Source organism: Salmo salar, chromosome ssa25 (assembly GCF_905237065.1).
Source record: "Salmo salar chromosome ssa25, Ssal_v3.1, whole genome shotgun sequence".
Taxonomy (NCBI): domain Eukaryota; kingdom Metazoa; phylum Chordata; class Actinopteri; order Salmoniformes; family Salmonidae; genus Salmo; species Salmo salar.
The window spans coordinates 27,008,698-27,032,099 of record NC_059466.1 but is presented as its reverse complement, the minus strand read 5'-3'; the positions used below and the strand labels follow the sequence as shown (position 1 = coordinate 27,032,099).

At 42.2% G+C, this 23,402-nt stretch overlaps 1 protein-coding gene across 2 annotated transcripts in view; it reads left to right on the top strand.

Moving 5' to 3' along the window:
• Nucleotides 1-323: 323 nt before the first annotated feature.
• The window catches only part of LOC106586461 (pre-mRNA-splicing factor CWC22 homolog), a 60,820-nt gene continuing 37,741 nt past the window's right edge, over nt 324-23,402 (top strand). Inside the window, exons 1-10 of one of the 2 annotated variants that reach the window (XM_014173806.2) lie at nt 324-380; nt 1,970-2,066; nt 11,795-12,063; nt 13,076-13,131; nt 13,301-13,387; nt 13,658-13,900; nt 16,924-17,052; nt 17,234-17,402; nt 17,589-17,778; nt 18,027-18,233. In XM_014173806.2, the coding sequence (XP_014029281.1) occupies nt 339-380; nt 1,970-2,066; nt 11,795-12,063; nt 13,076-13,131; nt 13,301-13,387; nt 13,658-13,900; nt 16,924-17,052; nt 17,234-17,402; nt 17,589-17,778; nt 18,027-18,233 (1,489 nt within the window). In that variant the 5' untranslated portion in view covers nt 324-338. Of the gene's footprint in view, nt 381-583; nt 708-1,969; nt 2,067-11,794; nt 12,064-13,075; nt 13,132-13,300; nt 13,388-13,657; nt 13,901-16,923; nt 17,053-17,233; nt 17,403-17,588; nt 17,779-18,026; nt 18,234-23,402 lie in introns of those variants that run through there. The other variant, XM_014173807.2, reaches the window with a different exon arrangement.

The window sequence follows — 23,402 nt, the reverse complement described above, 5'->3', positions numbered from 1 at the left end:
TCAGTCTCGCCCAGAGCATCATGGCATTTGTAGTTCTTTATGAAAGCCACATTAGCAGCTAATTAGCGTTTCATTTTGGGGGGTAAATACAGGTGAATATATTGATAAAAGTCACCTTCTCCTAGAGAGATTTACACGGTTATCAAAACGACACACCAGGGTATGCCTACATGAAAAACGGCCATTATCTTAAGTGTTTCTAAAATCCCCCATGGAAAAATGTATGGTGGAAAAACGATCGGAACCATTTCCCTGTTTGACTGCTAGGTTTTATAGGTATTATGACTCATACTGTGGTATTCTATCGGCTCGCAAAATTACCTTCCTTTGTGCTGTACATGGAGACATACAAATGGTATCCACGAGTTCATCTGAATCAGGTAAAGTAGATAAAGTATCCCTTTGATGACCGACCTACAGGGTTGAGTAAATCAGCGCATCACTAATCCTCATATCTGAGATCATCATACAGGGCACTCGCATTTTGCGGTGTACGGCAACATAGCTAATATACTTTGCTGTTTGATTTGTTCGCTTGCAAATTACATTAGAACAGTAGGCCTCATTGATTTCGCGTTTACGTGCGTTCTTTTTGGTCCTTACTGCTATCCGTAGCAAAACTTGCGGAAGAGTACAGGGGGGAAATGGCTACAAAGACAAACGACATCGATTTAGCATTGGAGTTGAGCTCTACTTCTAAAGAAGAGGTAAGAAGTATATACTCATATAAATCCACGAAAGATGAAAGACCATACATGAATACGGAAGTATTAGTTATTCTAAGTTGTGTTTTAGCCAGGCTAGCAAAGTTATTTATCGCGCTTCTCAAATGCAAGAAGTGGCACACATGGAGGAGAGCGCATTTGTAGCTAAACACTAGCCATGTAGCAAGGGGTTAGTTGCCGTTTCGCCTCGACGTAACTAGCTAGTTACTGGGTAGTTAGTTAGATTGCTAGATAGTCCGTTGGTCAGTAAAATGTTAATGTTTTATTGTTGGGTAAAAATAAAATCGCTAGCAGCAGCTAACTAGTTTCATATCGATGTTAGCTAGCTAGCTACGCCACATAAAAACAAAAACATGATAACGGAAACATGGAACAATGGTGTACATTTCAGTCCAAACCTCTTGTTCAACATTGTCAGTGTGTCGCCCGCTACTAGGGTTTTGTTAGCTAGCTATGTTTGTGTACACATTGATTGACAGAAAACATGACAGTGTCTAACGTTAGCTATCTGCAGACGGGTGTCTCCCCTATGTTCATAGTTAGATTCCCAGCAGCTTGGCAGTTTGTCATTGAATGTTAGAGGCACAGTCTAATTTCATGACGCGTTTCATTTATGCAGTGGAAAGCATCTGGCAGCAAAGCGTAGCCGTGGGTTGTTGCTTTTAGTTGCCTTTTTCTTTCCTACCCAGCTCCCTATCCATCTCCATCAGGGACTGGTTCAGCCCAGTGAGACTCGCCTCAGCAACACACGAGGGATGAGCTCAGACAGGCATAGGCCTGCTGATAGAGCACATTGCATTTGGATTGAAGCTGAGCTAGAGGCAGCATGGTTGGAAAATGGAAAAATGACCACTTCCTTTGAGATGTCTTGTACTGTTGTGGTTGCAGACACAGGCGTTGCTGGTGCATATAGGCTAATTGCAGGCATAATTTAGCTTCCTTCAGGTTTATTATAACCTGTGTTTATATAACCTCTACACTACGGCCTCTGATTTCAGTTTCCTTCCAGCAGTGGCAGCCAGAGCACATTGGCCCAGTGGCCTACAACATGATGTCAGTAATGATATTAATTTGCCTGCTGTTATGCATTTTAATGTCTCTGCTCAAGGAGGGGTTTGTTGTTCTGTGAGCAGCTTGCATTACCATTTGTTTCCAGGCCCTTTGCTTTCATAAAACATAACATCAAACTTCAGTTCAGATATCCATGTAGTCTAAACCAGCTGTGTCCTCTGTACGTCCTCCAGCATTCCAGGTCTAGTGGCATGGGTCAGCCCCGCGGGAGCAGGAGCCCGTCAGAGGAAGGAGAAAGGGAGAATGATGTGGCACAGCAGAGGAGCAGCAGTGAGTGGAAATGACTTTTTGCTCAGCTTAACAAAGGTTTTGTTACCTGAAGATAAATTGTAATTGTAATCTATGTAATAGGCCTAGATAAACATCTAAAAAGCTACCTTTTGTTTTAAAACGTGTGATGAAATCTTATCACTTACAAAATAAACCCTTGACTGGTGGTATAAAATGAACAACTAGGCTATCTACGATCAGATTCTGTTTAGAAGAACCCATATATTTTTTGCGCCGGCCTTGTTGAACCTTGGATCCTGCTATCTCCCATCTGTTGTTTATCTGATCAAACACTCCAGGTCTCCGTGGTTTCTCATCCTCATCACTGACAGACAGTTATAGCCTAGTTTTAGCCTCTTATTGTCCAGATAATGCTTTCAATCATCCCTTCTGTTAAGCTGTTGCAAATCCTTCCTCTGCTCTGAGAGAGAGGAGAGTGAGGGATGAGAGAGAGAGGGCAGAGCAGCACAAGCCGCCCTCAACCCAAGGGCATTTGAAAATTGTCAGAGCACAGAATGTGCTGTCTGCTGCTGATAGTCCCTTAACAAGTTCCTCTGTAACACCCAGGGCTTTCTATTCCAAATGCCACCCTATTCACTATTCAGTGCACTAATTCTGACCAGGGCTCATGGTGCTCTGGGCAAAAGTAGGGTTAGAGAATAGGGTTAGAGCTGTTGCATTTCCCCCCACAGAAGTCCAGTAGCGAATTATGCTATTTGTGTTCTTGCACAAAGGGAAAGAGGAACATTCTTACTCTCTTTTGGTTACAAATGGCTTCATCAATAACTTAATCGATGACGTCGTCCCCACAGTGACCATACATATGTACCCCAACCAGAAGCCATGGATTAAAGGCAACATCCACACTGAGCTAAAGGGTAGAGCTGCCGCTTTCAAGGAGCGGGACTCTAACCTGGACGCTTATAAGAAATCCTGCTATGCCCTCCGATGAACCATCACACAGGCAAAGCATAATTACAGGACGAGCCGATGTGAGTAAGACCTTTGAACAGGTCTTGGCTGTAATGGTGTTGATGGCTCACATCAACACCATTATCCCAGAAACCCTAGACCACTCCAATCTGCATGCCGCCCCAACAGATTCACAGATGATGCAATCTCTATTGCACTCCACACTGCCCTTTCCCACCTGGACAAAAGGAACACCTAAGTACGAATGCTATTCATTGACTACAGCTCAGCATTCAACACCATAGTGCCCTCAAAGCTCATCACAAAGCTAAGAACCCTGGGACTAAACACCTCCCTCTGCAACTGGATCCTGGACTTCCTGACGGGCCACCCCCAAGTGGTAAGGGTAGGTAACAACACATCTGCCACGCTGATCCTCAGCACAGGGGCCCCTCTGGTGCATGCTGTCACCTCCTGTACTCCCTGTTCACTGATGACGGCATGGCCAAGCACGACTCCACTGTCATTGTTTGCCGACGACTCAACAGTGTTAGGCCTGATCACCGACAACGATGAGACAGCCTATAGGGAGGAGGTCAGAGACCTGGTAGTGTGGTTCCAGGATAACAACCTCTACAGCTGCACCATCGAGGACATCCTGACTGGTTGCATCACCACCTGGTATGGCAACTGCTCGGCCTCCGACTGCAAGGCACTACAGACGGTAGTGCGTCCGGCCCAGTACATCACTGGGGCCAAGTTTCCTGCCATCCAGGACCTCTATACCAGGCGGTGTCAGGAAGGCCCAAAAAATTGCCAAAGATTCTAGCCTCCCTAGTCATTGACTGTTCATAAGACTCCTGAACAGCTAATCAAATGGCTACCTGGACTATTTGCATTGTCCCCACTAGAGGTCGGCCGATTTCAAGTTTTCATAACAATCGATAATCAGCCTTTTTGGATGCCGATTATGGCCATTGCAATCCACGAGGAAACTACGTGGCAGGCTGACCACCTGTTACGCGAGTGCAGCGTTAACCTGTTGGGGATAGGGGGCAGTATTTGCACGGCCCGATAAAAAACGTACCCGATTTAACTGGTTACTACTCCTGCCCAGTAACTAGAATATGCATATAATTGTTTGATTTGGATAGAAAACGCCCTAAAGTTTCTAAAACTGTTTGAATGGTGTCTGTGAGTATAACAGAACTCAAGATTCCAAACAGGAAGCGCTCTCTCTGACTATTTCTTGGCCTTCTTGATCATCTCTAACCAAAACAGGGGATCTCTGGCATAACGTGACATTTTCTAACGCTCCCATAGGCTCTCAGAAGGCGCCAGAACGATGAATGGTGACTTTGCAGGCCATGGCTGAAAAACAGTAGCGCATTTGGATAGTGGTCGATCTGAGAACAATGAGACTGGAGGCGCGTGGACGAGCCGACACCATGTTTTTATTTTTTGGTCTTTGAACGAAAACAGGGTTTCCCGGTCGGAATATTATCGCATTTTTACGAGAAAAATTGCATAAAAATTTATTTTAAACAGTGTTTGATATGCTTCGAAATACGGTAATGGAATATTTTGAAATTTTTTGTCACGAAACGCGTCAGGCGCGTCACCCTTCTTTACCCTTCGGATAGTGTCTTGAACGCACGAACAAAACGCCGCTATTTGGATATAACTATGGATTATTTGGAACCAATCCAACATTTTGTTATTGAAGTAGAAGTCCTGGGAGTGCATTCTGACGAAGAACAGCAAAGGTAATCCAATTTTTCTAATAGTAATTCTGAGTTTGGTGAGTACCGCACTCGGTGGGTGTCAAAATAGCTAGCCTGTGATGGCCGGGCTATCTACTCAGAATATTGCAAAATGTGCTTTCACCGAAAAGCTATTTTAAAATCGGACATAGCGATTGCATAAAGGAGTTCTGTATCTATAATTCTTAAAATAATTGTTATGTTTTTTGTGAACGTTTATCGTGAGTAATTTAGTAAATTCACCGGAAGTGTTCGGTGGGAATGCTAGTCACATGCTAATGTAAAAAGCTGGTTTTTGATATAAATATGAACTTGATTGAACAAAACATGCATGTATTGTATAACATAATGTCCTAGGAGTGTCATCTGATGAAGATCATCAAAGGTTAGTGCTGCATTTAGCTGTGGTTTTGGTTTTTGTGACATTATATGCTAGCTTGAAAAATGGGTGTCTGATTATTTCTGGCTGGGTACTCTGCTGACATAATCTAATGTTTTGCTTTCGTTGTAAAGCCTTTTTGAAATCGGACAGTGTGGTTAGATTAACAAGAGTCTTGTCTTTAAAATGGTGTAAAATAGTCATATGTTTGAGAAATTTAAGTAATAGCATTTCTAAGGTATTTGAATAACGCGCCACGGGATTCCACTGGCTGTTGAGTAGGTGGGACGCAAGCGTCCCACCTAGCCCATAGAGGTTAAAAGGACCTTGTGGCTGCAAGGAGCCAAGGTAAGTTGCTAGCTAGCGTTTAACTAATCTTATAAAAAAAACAATCTTCACATAATCACTTGTTAACTACACATGGTTGATGATATTACTAGGTTAACTAGCTTGTCCTGCATTGCATATAATCAATGCGGTGCCGGTGAAAAAATCACAATCGTTTCACAAATGTAACTAACCATAAACATCAATGCATTTCTTAAAATCAATTCACAGAAGTATATTTTTTTTAAACCTGCATATTTAGTTAATATTGCCTGCTAACTTTAATTTCTTTTAACTAGGGAAATTGTGTCACTTCTTGTGTTCAGTACAAGCAGAGTAAGGGTATATGCAACCGTTTGGGCAGCCTGGCTCGTTGCGAACTGTGTGAAGAACGTAATTAATTTGCCAGAGTTTTACATAATTATGACATAACATTGAAGGTTGTGCAATGTAACAGCAATATTTAGACTTAGGGTTGCCACCTGTTCGATAAAATGCGGAACGGTTCTGTATTTCACTGACAGAATAAACGTTATGTTTTCGAAATGATAGTCTCCGGATTTTACCATATTAATGACCAAAAGCTTGTATTTCTCTGTTTATTATATTATAATTAACTCTGATTTGATATTTGATAGAGCAGTCTGACTGAGCGGTAGCAGCAGGCTCGTAAGCATTCATTCAAACAGCACTTTACTGGGTTTTGCCAGTAGCTCTTAGCAATGCTTGATGCTCAGCGCTGTTTATGATATCAAGCCTATCAGCTTGCAAGATTATGCTGGCAATACTAAAGTGACAATAAGAACATCCAATAGTCAAAGGTATATGAAATACAAATGGTATAGAAAGAAATAGTTGACGCGTCATAATTCCTGTAATAACTACAACCTAAAACTTCTTAACTGGGAATATTGAACCACCAGCTTTCATATGTTCTCATGTTCTGAGCAAGGAACTTAAACGTTAGTTTTTTTACATGGCACATATTGCACTTTTACTTTCTTCTCCAACACTGTGTTTTTGCATTATTTAAACCAAATTGAACATGTTTCATTATTTATTTGAGACTAAATAGATTTTATTTATATGTTATATTAAGTTAAAATAAGTGTTCATTCAGTATTGTTGTATTTGTCATTAAGTGTGTGTGTGTGTATATATATGTATGTATATATGTATGTATGTATGTATGTATGTATATATGTATGTATGTATGTATGTATGTATATATGTATATATGTATGTGTGTATATGTATGTGTATGTATGTATATATGTATGTATGTATGTATGTATGTATGTATGTATGTATGTATGTATGTATGTATGTATGTATGTATGTATGTATGTATGTATGTATGTATGTGTGTGTGTGTGTGTGTATGTATGTGTGTGTGTGTGTGTATGTATGTGTGTATGTATGTATGTGTGTATGTATGTGTATATATGTATGTATGTATGTATATGTATGTATATATGTATGTATATGTGTATGTATGTGTGTATATATATGTGTATATATATATATATATATATATATATGTATATGTATATGTATATAAATAAAAAAAATAGTTTGCGTCTTTTTTTGGTCCTCCAATAATCGGTATCGGCGATGAAAAATCATAATCGGTCGACCTCTAGTCCCCACCCCACCCCCATTTTTATGCAGCTGCTACTCTGTTTATTATCCATGAATAGTCACTTTACCTCTACCTACATGTACATATTACCTCGACTAACCAGTGCCCCTCACATTGACTCTGTACCGGTACCCCCTGTATATAGCCTCGCTACTGTTATTTTATTGTTGCTCTTTAATTATTTTTTACTTTAGTTTATTTTAGTAAATACTTTCTTTAAAAAAAAAAAACCATGTTAACTGCGTTGTTGGTTAAGGGTAAGTAAGCATTTCACTAAGGTCTACACCTGTTGTGTTCGGCACGTGACAAATAACATTTCATTCCTGTGTCAACATTGAATATTAGAATTGGTATTATGCAAATCGCACAGTGCCAATTCTCAACAATGCATTGCAGAGGTGTGTGTGTGTGTGTGTGTGTGTGTGTGTGTGTGTGTGTGTGTGTGTGTGTGTGTGTGTAACAGAGCCGAGTGCTGTGGTAGCATCTAGAACTTGATATTGCTGTCGGAGACCTTTTAACTCTGATGGCAGTTGCCTGCAAGACACTCCGCACTGCTTTGGGATTCCAGCTATGAAATTAGTAGACCACTCTTATTCTCAAGTGATTTTGTAATTGTCTCGCTGTATGCATAGACAGCGCTTGAAGTTATTCTCACAATATTCAACTTTCATGTTTCATTGTTTCTTGAAAAGGTTTGCTGTAATAACTGCATGATGTGCTAAGTTAACATTGTCAGAGTCTACTTAGAAATCAGCCAACACGCATGAAGGAATGAGCTGAGGACTGGGCAGGAGATGAGTCACTGGTCCAACTAGGGATCTATCTCAGCAGGCCACTACAGTGCACTTCATCAATTATTTAATACAGCCTTCCTGTTCTTAAGCCTTCAGCACAGTCTGTTCTCTCATATAGAGCATTAACTGAATGTCAGTTGAAGTTCACTCTCGCTCCTTTTCGTTCTTGTTTGCTTGTCGATTGCTTGTGGTCTGAATGTAGATTGTCTACATATTGTAAAACACTCAAGACACATTTCCATATCCCACTTTCCTTAACAACACATTCAACATGTTCAACAACAGGCAAGCAAAATGTAATAATACTCTTAGCAAAAATGTTTCTTTTACAATCTGTAAACTATGAGAATAGAAAGGTTCAGAACTTTGAAACAGCACAGTTGAAAGAAATGTATGTAAAATATAAATCAAAACAGAGAGCGATCAGCGATAGATGGGAAGGGTTGAGGGGAGCTGAAGCTTGGGACTAAAAATAACAAAAAACAAGCTCACTAATGTTAAAATATACTGTGTCTGTAAAATGTATGTAGGTTTAGAATCTTTTTTGAAACGGCACAGCTGAAAATATGTCAAATCAAAACTGAATGGTGTTCAGAGATGGATGGAAGGGGTTGAGGGGAGCTGAAGGATGGGATTAAAAACAAACAATAGATAACTCATGTAAAATATGTGTCCATGAAATGTATATAGTATGTATAAGCTGGGAGTAGAAGTCTAAGTGTTGTTGTCCATTAGGGGAGGGTTAGTTGGGGGAAGATAATGGAAAATATGTTTAAAGTAATATATTTATAAAGTAAAATATATTTGGGGGATTGAAAATGATGCAGGCAATTACATTGATGGAAGCCACAATCTATTTGCAATGTTAAAGCTGATCCACCCCGTTAAATAAAAAATAAACAAGCGCAAAGAAGCTAAGACATACAGTGCATTCGGAAAGTATTCAGACCCCTTCTCTTTTTCCACATTTTCTAACTTATTCTAAAATGGATGACAAAAATATTTTTAAATCCTCAACAATCTACACACACTACCCCATAATGACAAAGCGAAAAGAGGTTTTCAGAAATGTTTGCAAATGTATACAAAATAAAAACAGATGCCTTATTTACATAAGTATTCAGACCCTTTGCTATGAGACTCAAAAATTATTTCTGGTGCATCCTGTTTCCATTGATCATCCTTGAGATGTTTCTACAACTTGATAAGAGTCCACCTGTGGTAAATTCAATTGAATGGACATGATTTGGAAAATCACACACCTGTCTATATGAGGTCCCACAGTTGACAATGTATGTCAGAACAAAAACCAAGCCATGAGCTGGCCGTCCAGCCAAACAGAGCAATCGGGATAAGGGCCCAGGGAGGTGACCAAGAACCCGATGGTCACTCTGACAGGGTTCCAGAGTTCCTCTGTGGAGATGGGGGAACCTTCCAGAAGGACAACCATCTCTGGAGCACTCCACCAATCGGGCCTTTATGGTAGAGTGGCCAGATAGAAGCCACTCCTCAGTAAAAGGCACATGACAGCCCAGTTGGACTTTGCCAAAAGGCACCTAAAGGACTCTCAGAATATTACAAACAAGATTCTCTGGTTTGATAAACCTCTCTGGGCCAGTGGGACGTCAGCGTCCCACTCTATTCAACAGCCAGTGGAATCGCATGGCGCGAAATACAAATACCTCACAAATGCTATAACTTCAATTTCTCAAACATATGACTATTTTACACCATTTGAAAGATAACTCTCCTTTATCTAACCACATTGTCCGATTTCAAAAAGGCTTTACAGCGAAAGCAAAACATTAGATTATGTCAGGAGAGTACCCAGCCAGAAATAATCACACACCCATTTTTCAAGCAAGCATATATGTCACAAAAACCAAAACCACAGCTAAATGCAGCACTAACCTTTGATGATCTTCATCAGATGACACTCCTAGGAAATTATGTTATACAATACATGCATGTTTTGTTCAATCAAGTTCATATTTATATCAAAAACCAGCTTTTTACATTAGCATGTGATGTTCAGAACTAGCATACCCCCCGCAAACTTCCGGTGAATTTACTAAATTACCCACGATTAACGTTGACAAAAAACATAATTATTTAAAGAATTATAGATACAGGACTCCTTTATGATATCGCGGTGTCAGATTTTAAAAAAGCTTTTCGGTGAAAGCACAATTTGCAATATTCTGAGTAGATAGCCCGGCCATCACGGCTAGCTAATTTGACACCCACCAAGTTTGGCCCTCACCAAACTCAGATTTACTATAAGAAAAATTGGATTACCTTTGCTGTTCTTCGTCAGAATGCACTCCCAGGACTTCTACTTCAACAACAAATGTTGTTTTGGTTCGAAATAATCCATAGTTATATCCAAATATCCTCCGTTTTGTTCGTGCGTTCAAGTCACTATCCGAAGGGGGCCGCGCCGACGCACTTCGTGACAAAAAAATTCTAAACATTCCATTACCGTACTGTAAAGCATGTCAAACGCTGTTTAAAATAAATGTTTATGCTATTTTTCTCGTAAAATAGCGATAATATACCAACCGAGCCACGTTGTTTTCGTTCAAAACACTGAAAGAAAAACATGGAGTCGTCTTGTGCATGCGCGCTCCAGTGTCATTGCTCCCAGAAGGACCACTAACAAAAACCCTTGCTGTTTTTCTCCCAGAGACCCCAGAGCTTTCGTTCAACTTTCTGGCGCCTTCTGAGAACCAATGAAAGCCTTAGAAAATGTCACGTTACAGCAGAGATGCTGTATTTTTGATAGAGATGCCCTAAAAGGCATTTTTATTCTTCAGTTGTGAACTGATCAATGCCCTCGTCTCCCTCACAATAATGGGTGCTACATCAAAGTCCTCTTTGGGCTGGTTTTAATTTTCCACTTACTCTATGGAATCTTCTCAGGTTTTGGCCTGCCATATGAGTTCTGTTATACTCAGACACCATTCAAACAGTTTTAGAAACTTTAGAGTGTTTTCTATCCAAATATACTAATTATATGCATATTCTTGTTTCTGGAAAAGAGTAGTAACCAGTTTAAATCGTACGTTTTTTATCCGGCCGTGAAAATACTGCCCCCTAGCCCCAACAGGTTAAAAACCAAGATTGAACTCTTAGGCCTGAATGCCAGCCGTCACTTCTGGAGGAAACTGCCGGGATGTTTTTCAGCGGCAGGGACTGGGAGACTCGTCAGGGTCGAGCGAAGATGAACAGAGCAAAGTACAGAGATCCTTGATTAAAAACCTGCTCCAGACTGGGGTGAAAGTTCACCTTCCAACAGGACAATGATCCTAAACAACACAGCAGTGGCTTCGGGACATATCTCTGAATGTCCTTGAGTGGCCCAGCCAGAGCTCGGACATGAACCCGATCGAACATCTCTGGAGAGACCTGAAAAAAGCTGTGGAGCGACGCTCCCCATCCAACCTGACAGAGCTTGAGAGGATCTGCAGAGAAGAATGGGAGAAACTCCCCAAATACAGGTGTGCAAAGATTGTAGTGTCATAACCAAGAAGACTCGAGGCTGTTATCGCTGCCAAAGGTGCTTCAACAAAGTACTGAGTAAAGGTTCTGAATACTTGTGATATTCCAGGTATTTATTTGTAATTTGCAACAATTTCTAAACCTGTTTTGCTTTGTCATTAGGGGCGAATTGTGTGTAGATTGATGAAGGGGGAAAAAACAATTTAATCAATTTTAGAATAAGGCTGTAACGTAATAAAATGTGTAAAAATTCAACGGTCTGAGTACTTTCAGAAAGCACTGTATGACTTTGTCTCCAAGAAAAAACAATGTCATTTTGGACTTAGACAACATTCCACCTTGTCCTACAATATCACGTAGAACTGCGTAGTAAAAGCCACTTATTAACCAAACTTTGTTTTTTTCTGCAGTGAAAGCTACAGAGGGGGCAGATAGCCCTGCAGCCAGTCCTGGACCCGACGATCCCAGAGCAGCCAGCCCCAGCTCAGAGGCCCCCATAGTTCTAGGCAGTCCTGGAGTGGCCAGTCCAGGAGTAGCCAGCTCCAGAGCCACCAGGGGTAGTAGGGCCCCATCCAGTGCCAGTGTCAGTCAGGAGGAAGATGAGTCCAGCGGCTCTGACGATGGGAGCAGTGATGAGGCAGTAGGCCGCAGGATGAAGAGCAGTGTGGCACAGATCATGGTGAGTGACTGACGCAGCCACATTCGTGGCCCATTTGCCAGACACAGTTTGGAAAGTAATCCTTCACCCCCAAAATACTTTCTGTTAGGGCTGGGCGTTATGGCCAATATATTGTATCACTGTATAAAAAAACAACTATTTTATGTTTTTGAAAAATAGAAGTTCTAAAATTGCCCTATGAGTAGTGTGTTACCCTGGTGTGGCAACACATACATTCTAAGTGGTTTCTTTCTCTATTCTGATTGTGTTATGCTTTCAACCCCAAAATATTTTCATAGATTTCTGCATTTCCTGTGCTCATTTGAGATCATTTCCACACTGCCACTTTGTTCACCCATATCATACAGCCAAATCTAGGCCTTATTTTTTGCCAAATGTTGCAATTGTGATTTGACTTGTGATTTAGAACCAACCACTTAAGTTAACTTTTGGAATCATGGCAATATAATGAATATTCTAATTCTATAGTTAGAATATAATAGTTGGTACTTTGAATACAGTGTTTGACATGACAACGAATGAAAATGCCAGGCAGGAGTTAATGTGACTGTGTAGGAACCAAAGTGTTAAATGTGTCCTAGAGGACAGTATAATCCATATAAAATATGGTCCTTGAGTGACGGGGCGGGTTCTAGGTCTGTGTGGAAAGCGAGAGAGATGACTGAAGTAGCAAAGTAAACTATGGACGTTACACATGGGGTCGGCATATCACATTTAACAAACATTCAAATACCATTATAGAAGGTTAAGTAAAAACCCAAACCGGTCCGTGCGTCACTACCGGTATATCGTGAAATACGATATACTGCCCAGCCCTACTGTCAGTGGAGATTTTTTATTGGCCATGCTTTTTAGTTGAGGACTAGGTTTCGTCTGTGTCTGACTGTCCGAGAAACAAACCCTCAACTGATATTCGTACATACTGTTAACGTTATGCGATTACAAAAGTTTGCAATGTGGTAATGTTGGTCGACACTGACCAGATGGGGGATTTTGACGTTGTATGTTCCAGCGTGGTCCAGATGACCAGAGTGCGAACAGAGGCAGGAGCCCCACCCCAGATGACATGTGAGTGACTATCTCTTAACCTGCAGATAAGAGCTAAAGGTCATCCCTTACTCTCCAGGCCTTCCCTCCTGATTCCGGGAATCCTTCAACTGGTATTTATGAAGAACCTGGTAACGTTGGGAAAGTCTCTGTAATTTTGCAACCCTACATCTGTTTCTCGTTGTTCCAGGGATGGTGATCGCCGCAGTTCCCGCTCTAGGTCCCGTTCCAGAAGTCGGGAGAGGGACCGGCGCCACGGTGGAGGAGGTTATGGCAGGTACGGAAACAGAACACGGCACAGTTTGGCTGCTTCCACTTGAGGTTTCCTTCTGGGGAGGTATTTCCTTGCCACTTCTGCTTGTTCTTTGGGGCCTAAGTTACTGTGAAGCACTTTGTGATGAATGTAAAAAGGGCTTTCTAAATATGATTGTTCTGTATCATGTTTACAGCTAATTTAGGGTAGGCCACATTTAGACTTGCCCTAGCTCCATTCTTAAAAAGATCTCCAAAGTACTGATATATTGACCTGCCTATGCCTCAACCACAGGTCAAGGGAGGATGATCGTAACAGGGACCGATACTATGAGCGCCAGTTGAGTCGTGACAGAGAGGCTGAGTTCAGGAGGAGAGGCCGGTCGCCCTCCCCAGCCCAGAAAGACCCTGCTGCAGAGGAACCACCAGTGAAGAAGAAGAAGGAGGAACTGGACCCTATCCTGACCAGGACTGGTGGAGCTTACATCCCCCCGGCCAAACTGCGCATGATGCAGGCCCAGATCACTGACAAGAGCAGGTGAGTTAAGCTGTTGTCTGAAAACATAGAAATATAATTATTAGAATGGACATTCCCATTTAGATTGCTGTGGTCTGAGGGGCTTTATCCATTCTATGGATTCTATATCTGCCTGTTATCACAGAACAAATACTCATGGATGGTGAAGTCAAACTCAAGACTACAATCAAATAATGAAACATTATCATATTTCTAATATAAAAGAATGCCCTAAATGAAGTGATTCTAAGATGCTGTCTAGTAAGTTGATGGCCACACAATAGATAATCATTTTTGGTCTGGTGGGAGCTAGGTGTTGAAGCTAGAGGCTAAAATGAACAGCTGATTCTCTAAGAGCGGCGTGAATATCTATGTTTCTGTCTGAAATGGCACCCTAATCCCTATGTAGTGCTATATAGGGAATCCCTGCATTGTACTATATGGACTTGGATGCTATTTCGGACATAGACTATCTGTAGTTCAAGGTGTTTTCACAGTCACCTTCCTGTCATTTCTTGGAATAGCATTTTGGCGCCTTGAGTCCGAGTACCCTGAGACGAGGTTCTGCGTCCCAAATAGCACCCAACTCCCTATGTAGTGTACTACTTTTCATCAGAGTGCCTTGGGCCCTGGTCAGGAGTAGGGTGCTATTTGGGACACAGAAAAGGTGGCGACGATAATGAAGTAGTGATTGGTTCAATGAGATCTTCTGGAGCAGAGCAGGGCAACGAAGGAGTTAGCCTGGCCTGCTATCCTTCTTTCCTCACAGAGCCTTCAAGCACATACATACACTCAGCACGTGCACACACACACACACACACACACACACACACACACACACACACACACACACACACACACACACCACGTCCACACAGGTACACTCTGAGCCTACTCTAGGGTCCCTGAATAAAGCATCACATCAATATATATATATCACACACAGTTGAAGTCAGAAGTTTACATACACTTAGGTTGGAGTCATTAAAACTCGTTTTTCAACCACTCCACAAATGTCTTGTTAACAAACTATGGTTTTGGCAAGTCGTTTAGGACATCTACTTTGTGCATGACACAAGTAATTTTTCCAACAATTGTTTACAGATTATTTAACTTATAATTTACTGTATCACAATTTCAGTGGGTCAGAAGTTTACATACACCAAGTTGACTGTGCCTTTAAACAGCTTGGACAATTCCAGACAATTATGTCATGGCTTTAGAAGCTTCTGATAGGCTAATTGACATAATTTGAGTGAATTGGAGGTGTACCTGTGGATGTATTTCATTGCCTACCTTCAAACTCAGTGCCTCTTTGCTTGACATCATGGGAAAATCAAAAGAAATCAGGATCTCAGAAAAAGAATTGTAGACCTCCACAAGTCTGGTTCATCCTTGGGAGCAATTTCCAGATGCCTGAAGGTACCACGTTCATCTGTACAAACAATAGTATGCAAATATAAACACCATGGGACCACGCAGCCGCCATACTGCTCAGGAAGGAGACGTGTTCTGTCTCCTAGAATGAGCGTACTTTGGTGCGGAAAGTGCAAATCAATCCCAGAACAACAGCAAAGGACCTTGTGAAGATGCTGGAGGAAACGGGTACAAAAGTATCTATATCCACAGTAAAACGAGTCCTATATCGACATAACCTGAAAGGCCGCTCAGCAAGGAAGAAGCCACTGCTCCAAAAAAGCCAGACTACGGTTTGCAACTGCACATGGGGACAAAGATCGTACTTTTAGGAAAAATGTTCTCTGGTCTGATGAAACAAAAATAGAACTGTTTGGCCATAATGACCACCGTTATGTTTGGAGGTAAAAGGGGGAGGCTTGCAAGCCTGAAGAACACCATCCCAAACGTGAAGCACGGAGGTGGCAGCATCATGTTGTGGGGGTGCTTTGCTGCAGGAGGGACTGGTGCACTTCACAAAATAGATGGCATCATGAGGAAGAAAATTATGTGGATAAAGCTTGGTCGCAAATGGGTCTTCCAAATGGACAATGACCCCAAGCATACTTCCAAAGTTGTGGCAAAATGGCTTAAGGATTACAAAGTCAAGGTATCCTGTGTGGCTCGCTTGGTAGAGCATGGCACTTGCAATGCCAGGGTTGTGGGTTCGATTCCCATGGGGGACCAGTATGGAAAAATGTATGCACTCACTACTGTAAGTCGCTCTGGATAAGAGCGTCTGCGAAATGACTAAAATGTAAATGTATGGAGTGGCCATCGCAAAGCCCTGACCTCAGCCCTATAGAACATTTTTGGGCAGAACTAAAAAAGCGTGTGCGAGCAACGAGGCATACAAACCTGACTCAGTTACACCAGCTCTGTAAGAAGGAATGGGCCAAAATTCACCCAACTTATTGTGGGAAGCTTGTTGAAGGCTACCCAAAACGTTTTACCGAAGTTAAACATTTTAAAGGCAATGCTACGAAATACTAATTGAGTGTATTTCAACTTCTGACCCACTGGGAATGTGATGAAAGAAATAAAAGCTGAAATAAGTCATTCTCTCTACTATTATTCTGACATTTCACATTCTTAAAATATAGTGGTGATCCTAACTGACCTAAAACAGGGAATTTTTACTAGGATTAAATGTCAGTAATTGTGAAACTGTGTTTTAAATGTATTTGGCTAAGGTGTATGTAAACTTCCGACTTCAACATTATTTATTTATCGGTGGAACTGGGAAAAGCAGTTATGTCTATTAACCAGGCTGAAGGTGTTATAAATTAGATAATTGTTTTGCGGTAGTCTTGTGTAGGTACTGACATTTTAGGAAGTATTGCTTTGGAAAGGAATTTGAAATATGTTCTGCTTTGTGGAAAGTGTGTTGTAGAAATGCACTGTTAGCATGTACTGTTATTATTACTTGGTTGCACACATCCCTGCTGCACTCACCATTCTGAAATGAGCTGAGTCAACTCAGCATGCAGCTGTAAGGCTGCGTTACTCTATAACTGCCTTTTGACTGCTGTTGTAAAAATGGCTATATGAATACATTTGATTGATAAGGATTTTTCTCCTGTTTCCAGTCTGGCGTACCAGCGTATGAGCTGGGAGGCTCTGAAGAAGTCCATCAACGGTCTGATCAACAAGGTGAATGTGTCCAACATCGCCATGATCATTCAGGAACTGCTGCAGGAAAACATTGTTAGGGGCAGGTAATGGCTCCAGCTTGATTTATCAATCAATTGTATTACTTTTTAGCTTTGAGACATGGATTATTTTGGTTAAGTCATTTTTAAGTGCAGATCATTAATGTGTGTTTGTCTGGCCGTCCGTCTCTGTCTGTCTGTATGTCTGTCTCGTATCCATGTCTGTCGGTCCATGTCCATTCTCCAGAGGTCTCCTGGCCAGGTCCACCCTGCAGGCCCAGAGTGCTTCGGCCACCTTCACCCACGTCTATGCTGCTGTGGTAGCCATCATCAACTCTAAGTTCCCTCAGATAGGAGAGCTCATCCTCAAGAGACTCATCCTTAACTTCCGCAAGGGCTACCGGAGGAACGACAAGGTGACTAGCTGCTGCCTTGTTTAGTTTTGACATCATAACCATGTGATGGAAAGACACAGTGACTGCTTCAGCTACTTCAGTCACTCCTGCCTCATTTATACATATAACGTTGATACATATTATGGAGAAGTTCAGAGCTCAGCTGTTTAACTCTTTCTAATACATTTTGTATTCTTTTTTTTTCAGGCACAATGTCTCACGGCATCAAAGTTTGTTGCTCACCTCGTCAATCAGAATGTGGCCCATGAGGTCTTGTGTCTGGAGATGTTGACTCTGCTCCTGGAGAGACCTACAGACGACAGCGTGGAGGTGTCCATCAGCTTCCTCAAGGAGTGTGGCCTCAAACTCACGGAGGTTTCCCCTAGGGGCATCAATGGTACATAGCTATACACTGAGGTCTCCCCTAGGGGCATTAATGGTCCATGGCTATGCAGAACACGTCCGCTCTTACAGTTTGACCAGGCTTGTGAAAAGGAAGCATTAGTTCCATCACAGCTACAGAATCCTTTTAGCACTCCCATCACAGCTCATTCAGAGAAATCAAGGGATTTCTTTATTTCTCTGGTGTTCTTATGTCCCATTTCGCTTGTTATCTAATTCAAACACTGTCTCTTCTGTTTTCAGCCATTTTCGAGCGGCTGCGCAACATCCTTCACGAGTCAGAGATTGACAAGCGGGTGCAGTACATGATCGAAGTGATGTTTGCTATCAGGAAGGATGGGTTTAAGGACCACCCTATCGTCCCAGAGGGGCTGGACCTGGTGGAGGAAGAAGATCAGTTCACACACATGCTGCCCCTAGAGGACGACTACAACCAAGAAGATATACTCAGTAAGATGCTACAGATTATGTTTATTAGGTACACCCATCTAGTACCGGGTCGGACCCCCTTTGCCACCAGAACAGCCTGAATTCTTCGGGGCATCGATTCTACAAGGTGTGGCGCTCAAACGTTGCTCAATTGATATCAAGGGACCTATCGTGAGCCAGGAAACCTTCCCCACACCATCGCCACCAGCCTGTACCGTTGACACCAGGCATCATGGGGCCATGGACTCGTGCTGCTTACTCCAAATCCTTACTCTGCCATCAGCATGACGCAACAGGAACTGGGATTTGTCTGACTAGGCAATGTTTATCCACTTCTCAATTGTCCAGTGTTGGTGATGGCGTGCCCACTGGAGCCACTTCTTGTTTTTAGCCGATAGGAGTGGAACCTGGTATGGTCGTCTGCTACAATAGCCCATCTGTAACAAGGACCGACAAGTTGTGCGTTCCAAGATGCCATTCTGCACACATTGTTGTACTGTGCCGTTATTTGTGGCCCGCCTCTTACCTTGCATTATTCTTGCCATTCTCCTTCGACCTCTCATCAACGAGCTGTTTTTGGCCACAGCACTGCTGCTGACTGGATGTTTTTTTGTTTCTCACCATTGTCGTGCGTGAAAAGCCCAGGAGGCCAGACGTTTCTGAGATACTAGACGATCACTTGGCACTTGTTTTTAATCGAGCAGTAACTGAATGCCTTGATGCCTGCCTGCCTGCTTTATATAGCAGGCCACGTGAACTCACTGTCTGTGGGAGAGAACCATTTTTGTGAACGGCGTCGTGTACCAAATAAACTGGCTACAGAGTGGCCCTGTGTATAGAATATATATATTTATTTTTTATTTATTTAACCTTCATTTAACTAGGCACGTCAGTTAAGAATGACGGCCTACACCGGCCAAACCCGGACGACGCTGGGCCAATTGTGGGCTGCCCAATGGGTTTCGCAATCACGGCCGGTCGTGATAGAGCTTGGATACGAACCAGGGTGTCGGTAGTGACACCTCTAGCACTGAGATGCATTGCCTTAGGCTGCTGCGCCACTCCAGAGCCTCTAGTAGAGAGTCCCTAGTAGGGACAGTTCACACCCATGCTGCCCCTAGAGGATGACTACAGCCAAGAAGATATCCTGAGTAAGGTAGTACCAGGCTTTCACATACTGTAGGCCTAACCAGCCAAGACTTTATTAAAAAACAAATTGTCCTCACCTAGGGCTGTGGCGGTCACGACATTTCGTCAGCCGGTGATTGTCAAGCAAATAACTGTCGTCCTCATGGTAATTGACAGTTAATTAACATAAACACATTTAGCATCTATTGGCTTCCACACACAGCCTACAAGACATTTTAAAAAGTCACCTTCACATTAAATCTATTATTTTAGACAGGTCTAAAGAAGCATGTAGTCTATTTCAGAAGAACAGAATAGCATACTATGAGTTGTCCTGATGTGGCTATGACAAATGGCTGTGGGCTACACTAGTTCATTTAGCAGACAAGATTTGCTTAGAATTCCGTGGCATTATTTTATAGTCTGAAGAATACAATTGAACAAAGCTGAATAAAATATAAATATTTTCTCAATGATTTGAGGGAGTGCTCACATGCGGCTACTATGTGTTGAGCGGTTAACAAAGAAATAGGTACTCCTATATGCTTCATTTGGTGTTATTAATGTAACTTTAGTAGTTCTACAAATGTTGGGCTACATGTTTAGATTTTAATGTTGTAAGGCTGCATGATGAGACTAATGATGATTTTGAAAAACGTGGCTTGAAAGGCATGAGCTCTGCTTTGTTTTTTGCGCAGGCTGTACACACTCCAGTAGTCTCTCATTCACAATTTGACAAGCACTTGATAATGCCTTGAATTTCACGGTGGCTTCCCCTTTGTGGCTGTAAGTCACCCTAAAAAAAATCCATGCCTTTTGTGGTCCAGTGCTGCATTGTGCCCTTCTCCCTGAGTGTGCTGTGCAATCCGAAGCGTCTTTCACTTACATGGCTCTCCGTCACGTGATCGGGTCTTTCTCACAGGCTACAAGTGAAGACCGACACATCGGGAATACAACTGCGCACGTCCTTATCCAATTCCGAGGTGCATAATGAAGATATTGGAAGAATTGTCCACATTTACTTTCCGTCAGCTAACAAGATGAGTAGGCCTAATGAACAGCAAAAGCACTATCCTATGTCAATCTACTATTCCCCATAGTACAAAGGTCTACCTATTCTGTGCGAGGAACACATATTTCAAACATAGTTGTGGGATGCGATAGATCCCAAATTAATACATCCATTAGCATCAAAAAAACGTTTAAAAGCAATGAGGCTGACTCAACAAATCAGAGTATTTATCTTCAAATGTTGGTAAGCTACTAGGCAATTTCTTCACATTATAAGCGCAGCAATGTGCCCATGGTAGTAGGCTATAAGCGTGAATGTTCCATTAGCAGAAAACACCATTAGCAAAAGTGACCGCAAATGCAGTTATGCATGTAATGCTTTTATTATAATGGTGCATTTTTATGTGGAAAATTATCTTCCCCAAACTTGAAACTCACACGCTGCTTATGTATGCCAGTTAGGCTCTACACCCCTTGTAAAGCGGATTAATGTGCTTCATTTTAAGAAGGTATTTGGCCAATTTAGTTGTGATACTACAAACCTTATTAAAACATATAGGCACATGGGCTAGGCTATTCAAAAAGGTGTGCGACTGATTAAAAAAAGTTGCCCAAAGAAGGCATTGTTTCTTACCTTATGCTGGGCATCATTCACAAGTGATAATATATAATTCACAAGTGATATTGTCACCCGTCAGACTATTCTTGATTTAATCTTGTCTTTACATGTACTAAATCATATGTCTGACATTTAATTTAGAATGGACCATTATCATGCACCTGTCTCGAAACAGGGGCAGCGGGAAAAAATACATGTAATCTATGCACTTAAATACCGAATGGAGGACACTTTTCCCCATTGTTTATTTTCACGTAGGCTTTACTCCTGTTGGAAATATAAGCAATGTGCTTAATATTAGGAAAGTTGAGAAATAAATATAGTAGGCCTAGCCTATAGAAAGCTGATGGAATCCTATTTTTATTAGCGGCTGTCACTGTTTTCTCGCGCAATTGCATAGCCTTTAGAAATGTTGTGCAACATGAGCTCATGGGCTCTCATGAAGTGTTTGATTAGATTTTCCATACATTTGCATTTATTTCATAGTGGTTAGAGGAACAATAGAGTGCTGAGTACCAGGCAATTAGCAAGTTTGGTAGGCTACTAATGACCAGCATCAGAGCTTGGAGAAGCCTAATTACTGTGACTAAACGTGTGTGATATGGCGCCGCCAGAGATGGTTGCTTCGCTTTCTTAGGAAACTATGCAGTATTTTTGTTTTTTTATGTATTATTTCTTACACTGTTACCACAGGAAATCTTAAGTCTTATTACATACAGCCGGGAAGAACTATTGGATATAAGAGCAATGTCAACTTACCAGGATTACGACTTTCCCGAAGTGGATCCTCTGTTTGGACCACCACCCAGGACAATGGATCTGATCCCAGTACGCGACCCAAAACAACAGCGCCACAGACGGAGTGGTCTTCTGGTCAGGCTCCGTAGACGGGCTTACCGCTCCCGAGTATACTACTCGCCAATGTCCAGTCTCTTGACAACAAGGTAGACGAAATTCGAGCAAGGGTTGCCTCCCAGAGAGACATCAGAGATTGTAACATTCTCTGTTTCACGGAAACATGGCTCACTCGGGATGCATAATCAGAGTCGGTACAGCCACCCGATTTCTTCACGCATCGCACCGACAGAAACAAACATCTCTCTGGTAATAAGAAGGGCAGGGGTGTATGCCTTATGATTAACGAGTCGTGGTGTGATCATAACATACAGGACCTCAAGTCCTTTTGTTCACCTGACCTAGAATTTCTTACAATCAAATGCCGACCGCATTATCTACCAAGAGAATTCTCTTCGATTATAATATACAGCCGTGTATACCCCTCCCCCAAGCAGACACCTCGACGGCCCTGAAAGAACTTCATTGGACTCTGTGTAAACTGGAAACCACATATCCTGAGGCTGCATTTATTGTAGCTGGGGATTTTAACAAGGCTAATCTGAAAACAAGGCTCCCTAAATTTTATCAGCATATCGAATGCGCGACCCGGGCTGGCAAAATTCTGGATCATTGCTACTCTAACTTCCGCGACGCATACAAAGCCTTCCCTCGCCCTTTCGGCAAATCTGACCACGACTCCATTTTGTTGCTTCCAGCCTATAGACAGAAACTAAAACAGGAAACGCACGTGCTCAGGTCTGTTCAACGCTGGTCCGACCAATCTGATTCCACGCTTCAAGATTGCTTTGATCACGTGGACTGGGATATGTTCTGGATAGTCTCAGACAACAACATTGATGAACACGCTCATTCGGTGAGCGAATTTATTAGCAAGTGCATCGGTGATGGTGTACCCATGGTAACTATTAAAATCTTCCCCAACCAGAAACCGTGGATTGATGGCAGCATTCGCGAAAAAATAAAAGCGCAAACCAATGCTTTTAATCATGGCAAGGCGACCGGAAACATGACCAAATACAAACAGTGTAGCTATTCCTTCCACAAGGCAATCAAACAAGCTAAGCGTCAGTATAGAGACAAAGTAGAGTCGCAATTCAACGGCTCAGACACGAGACGTATGTGGCAGGGTCTACAGTCAATCACGGACTACAAAAAAAAAACAGCCCCGTTGCGGACACGGACGTCTTGCTCCCAGACAAACTAAACAACTTCTTTGCTCGCTTTGAGGACAATACAGTGCCACATACAGTGTCCTTCACCGCAGCCAACTTTGAGTAAAACATTTAAACATGTTAACCCTCGCAAGGCTCTCTAGCCGCGTACTCAGAGCATGCGCAGACTAGCTGGCTGGTGTGTTTACGGACATATTCAATCAATCCCTATCCTAGTCTGCTGTTCCCACATGCTTCAAGAGGGCAACCATTGTTCCTGTTCCCAAGAAAGCTAAGGTAACTGAGCTAAACGACTATCGCCCCGTAGCACTCACTTCCGTCATCATGAAGTGCTTTGAGAGACTAGTCAAGGATCATATCACCTCTACCTTACCTGACACCCTAGACCCACTTACCGCCCCA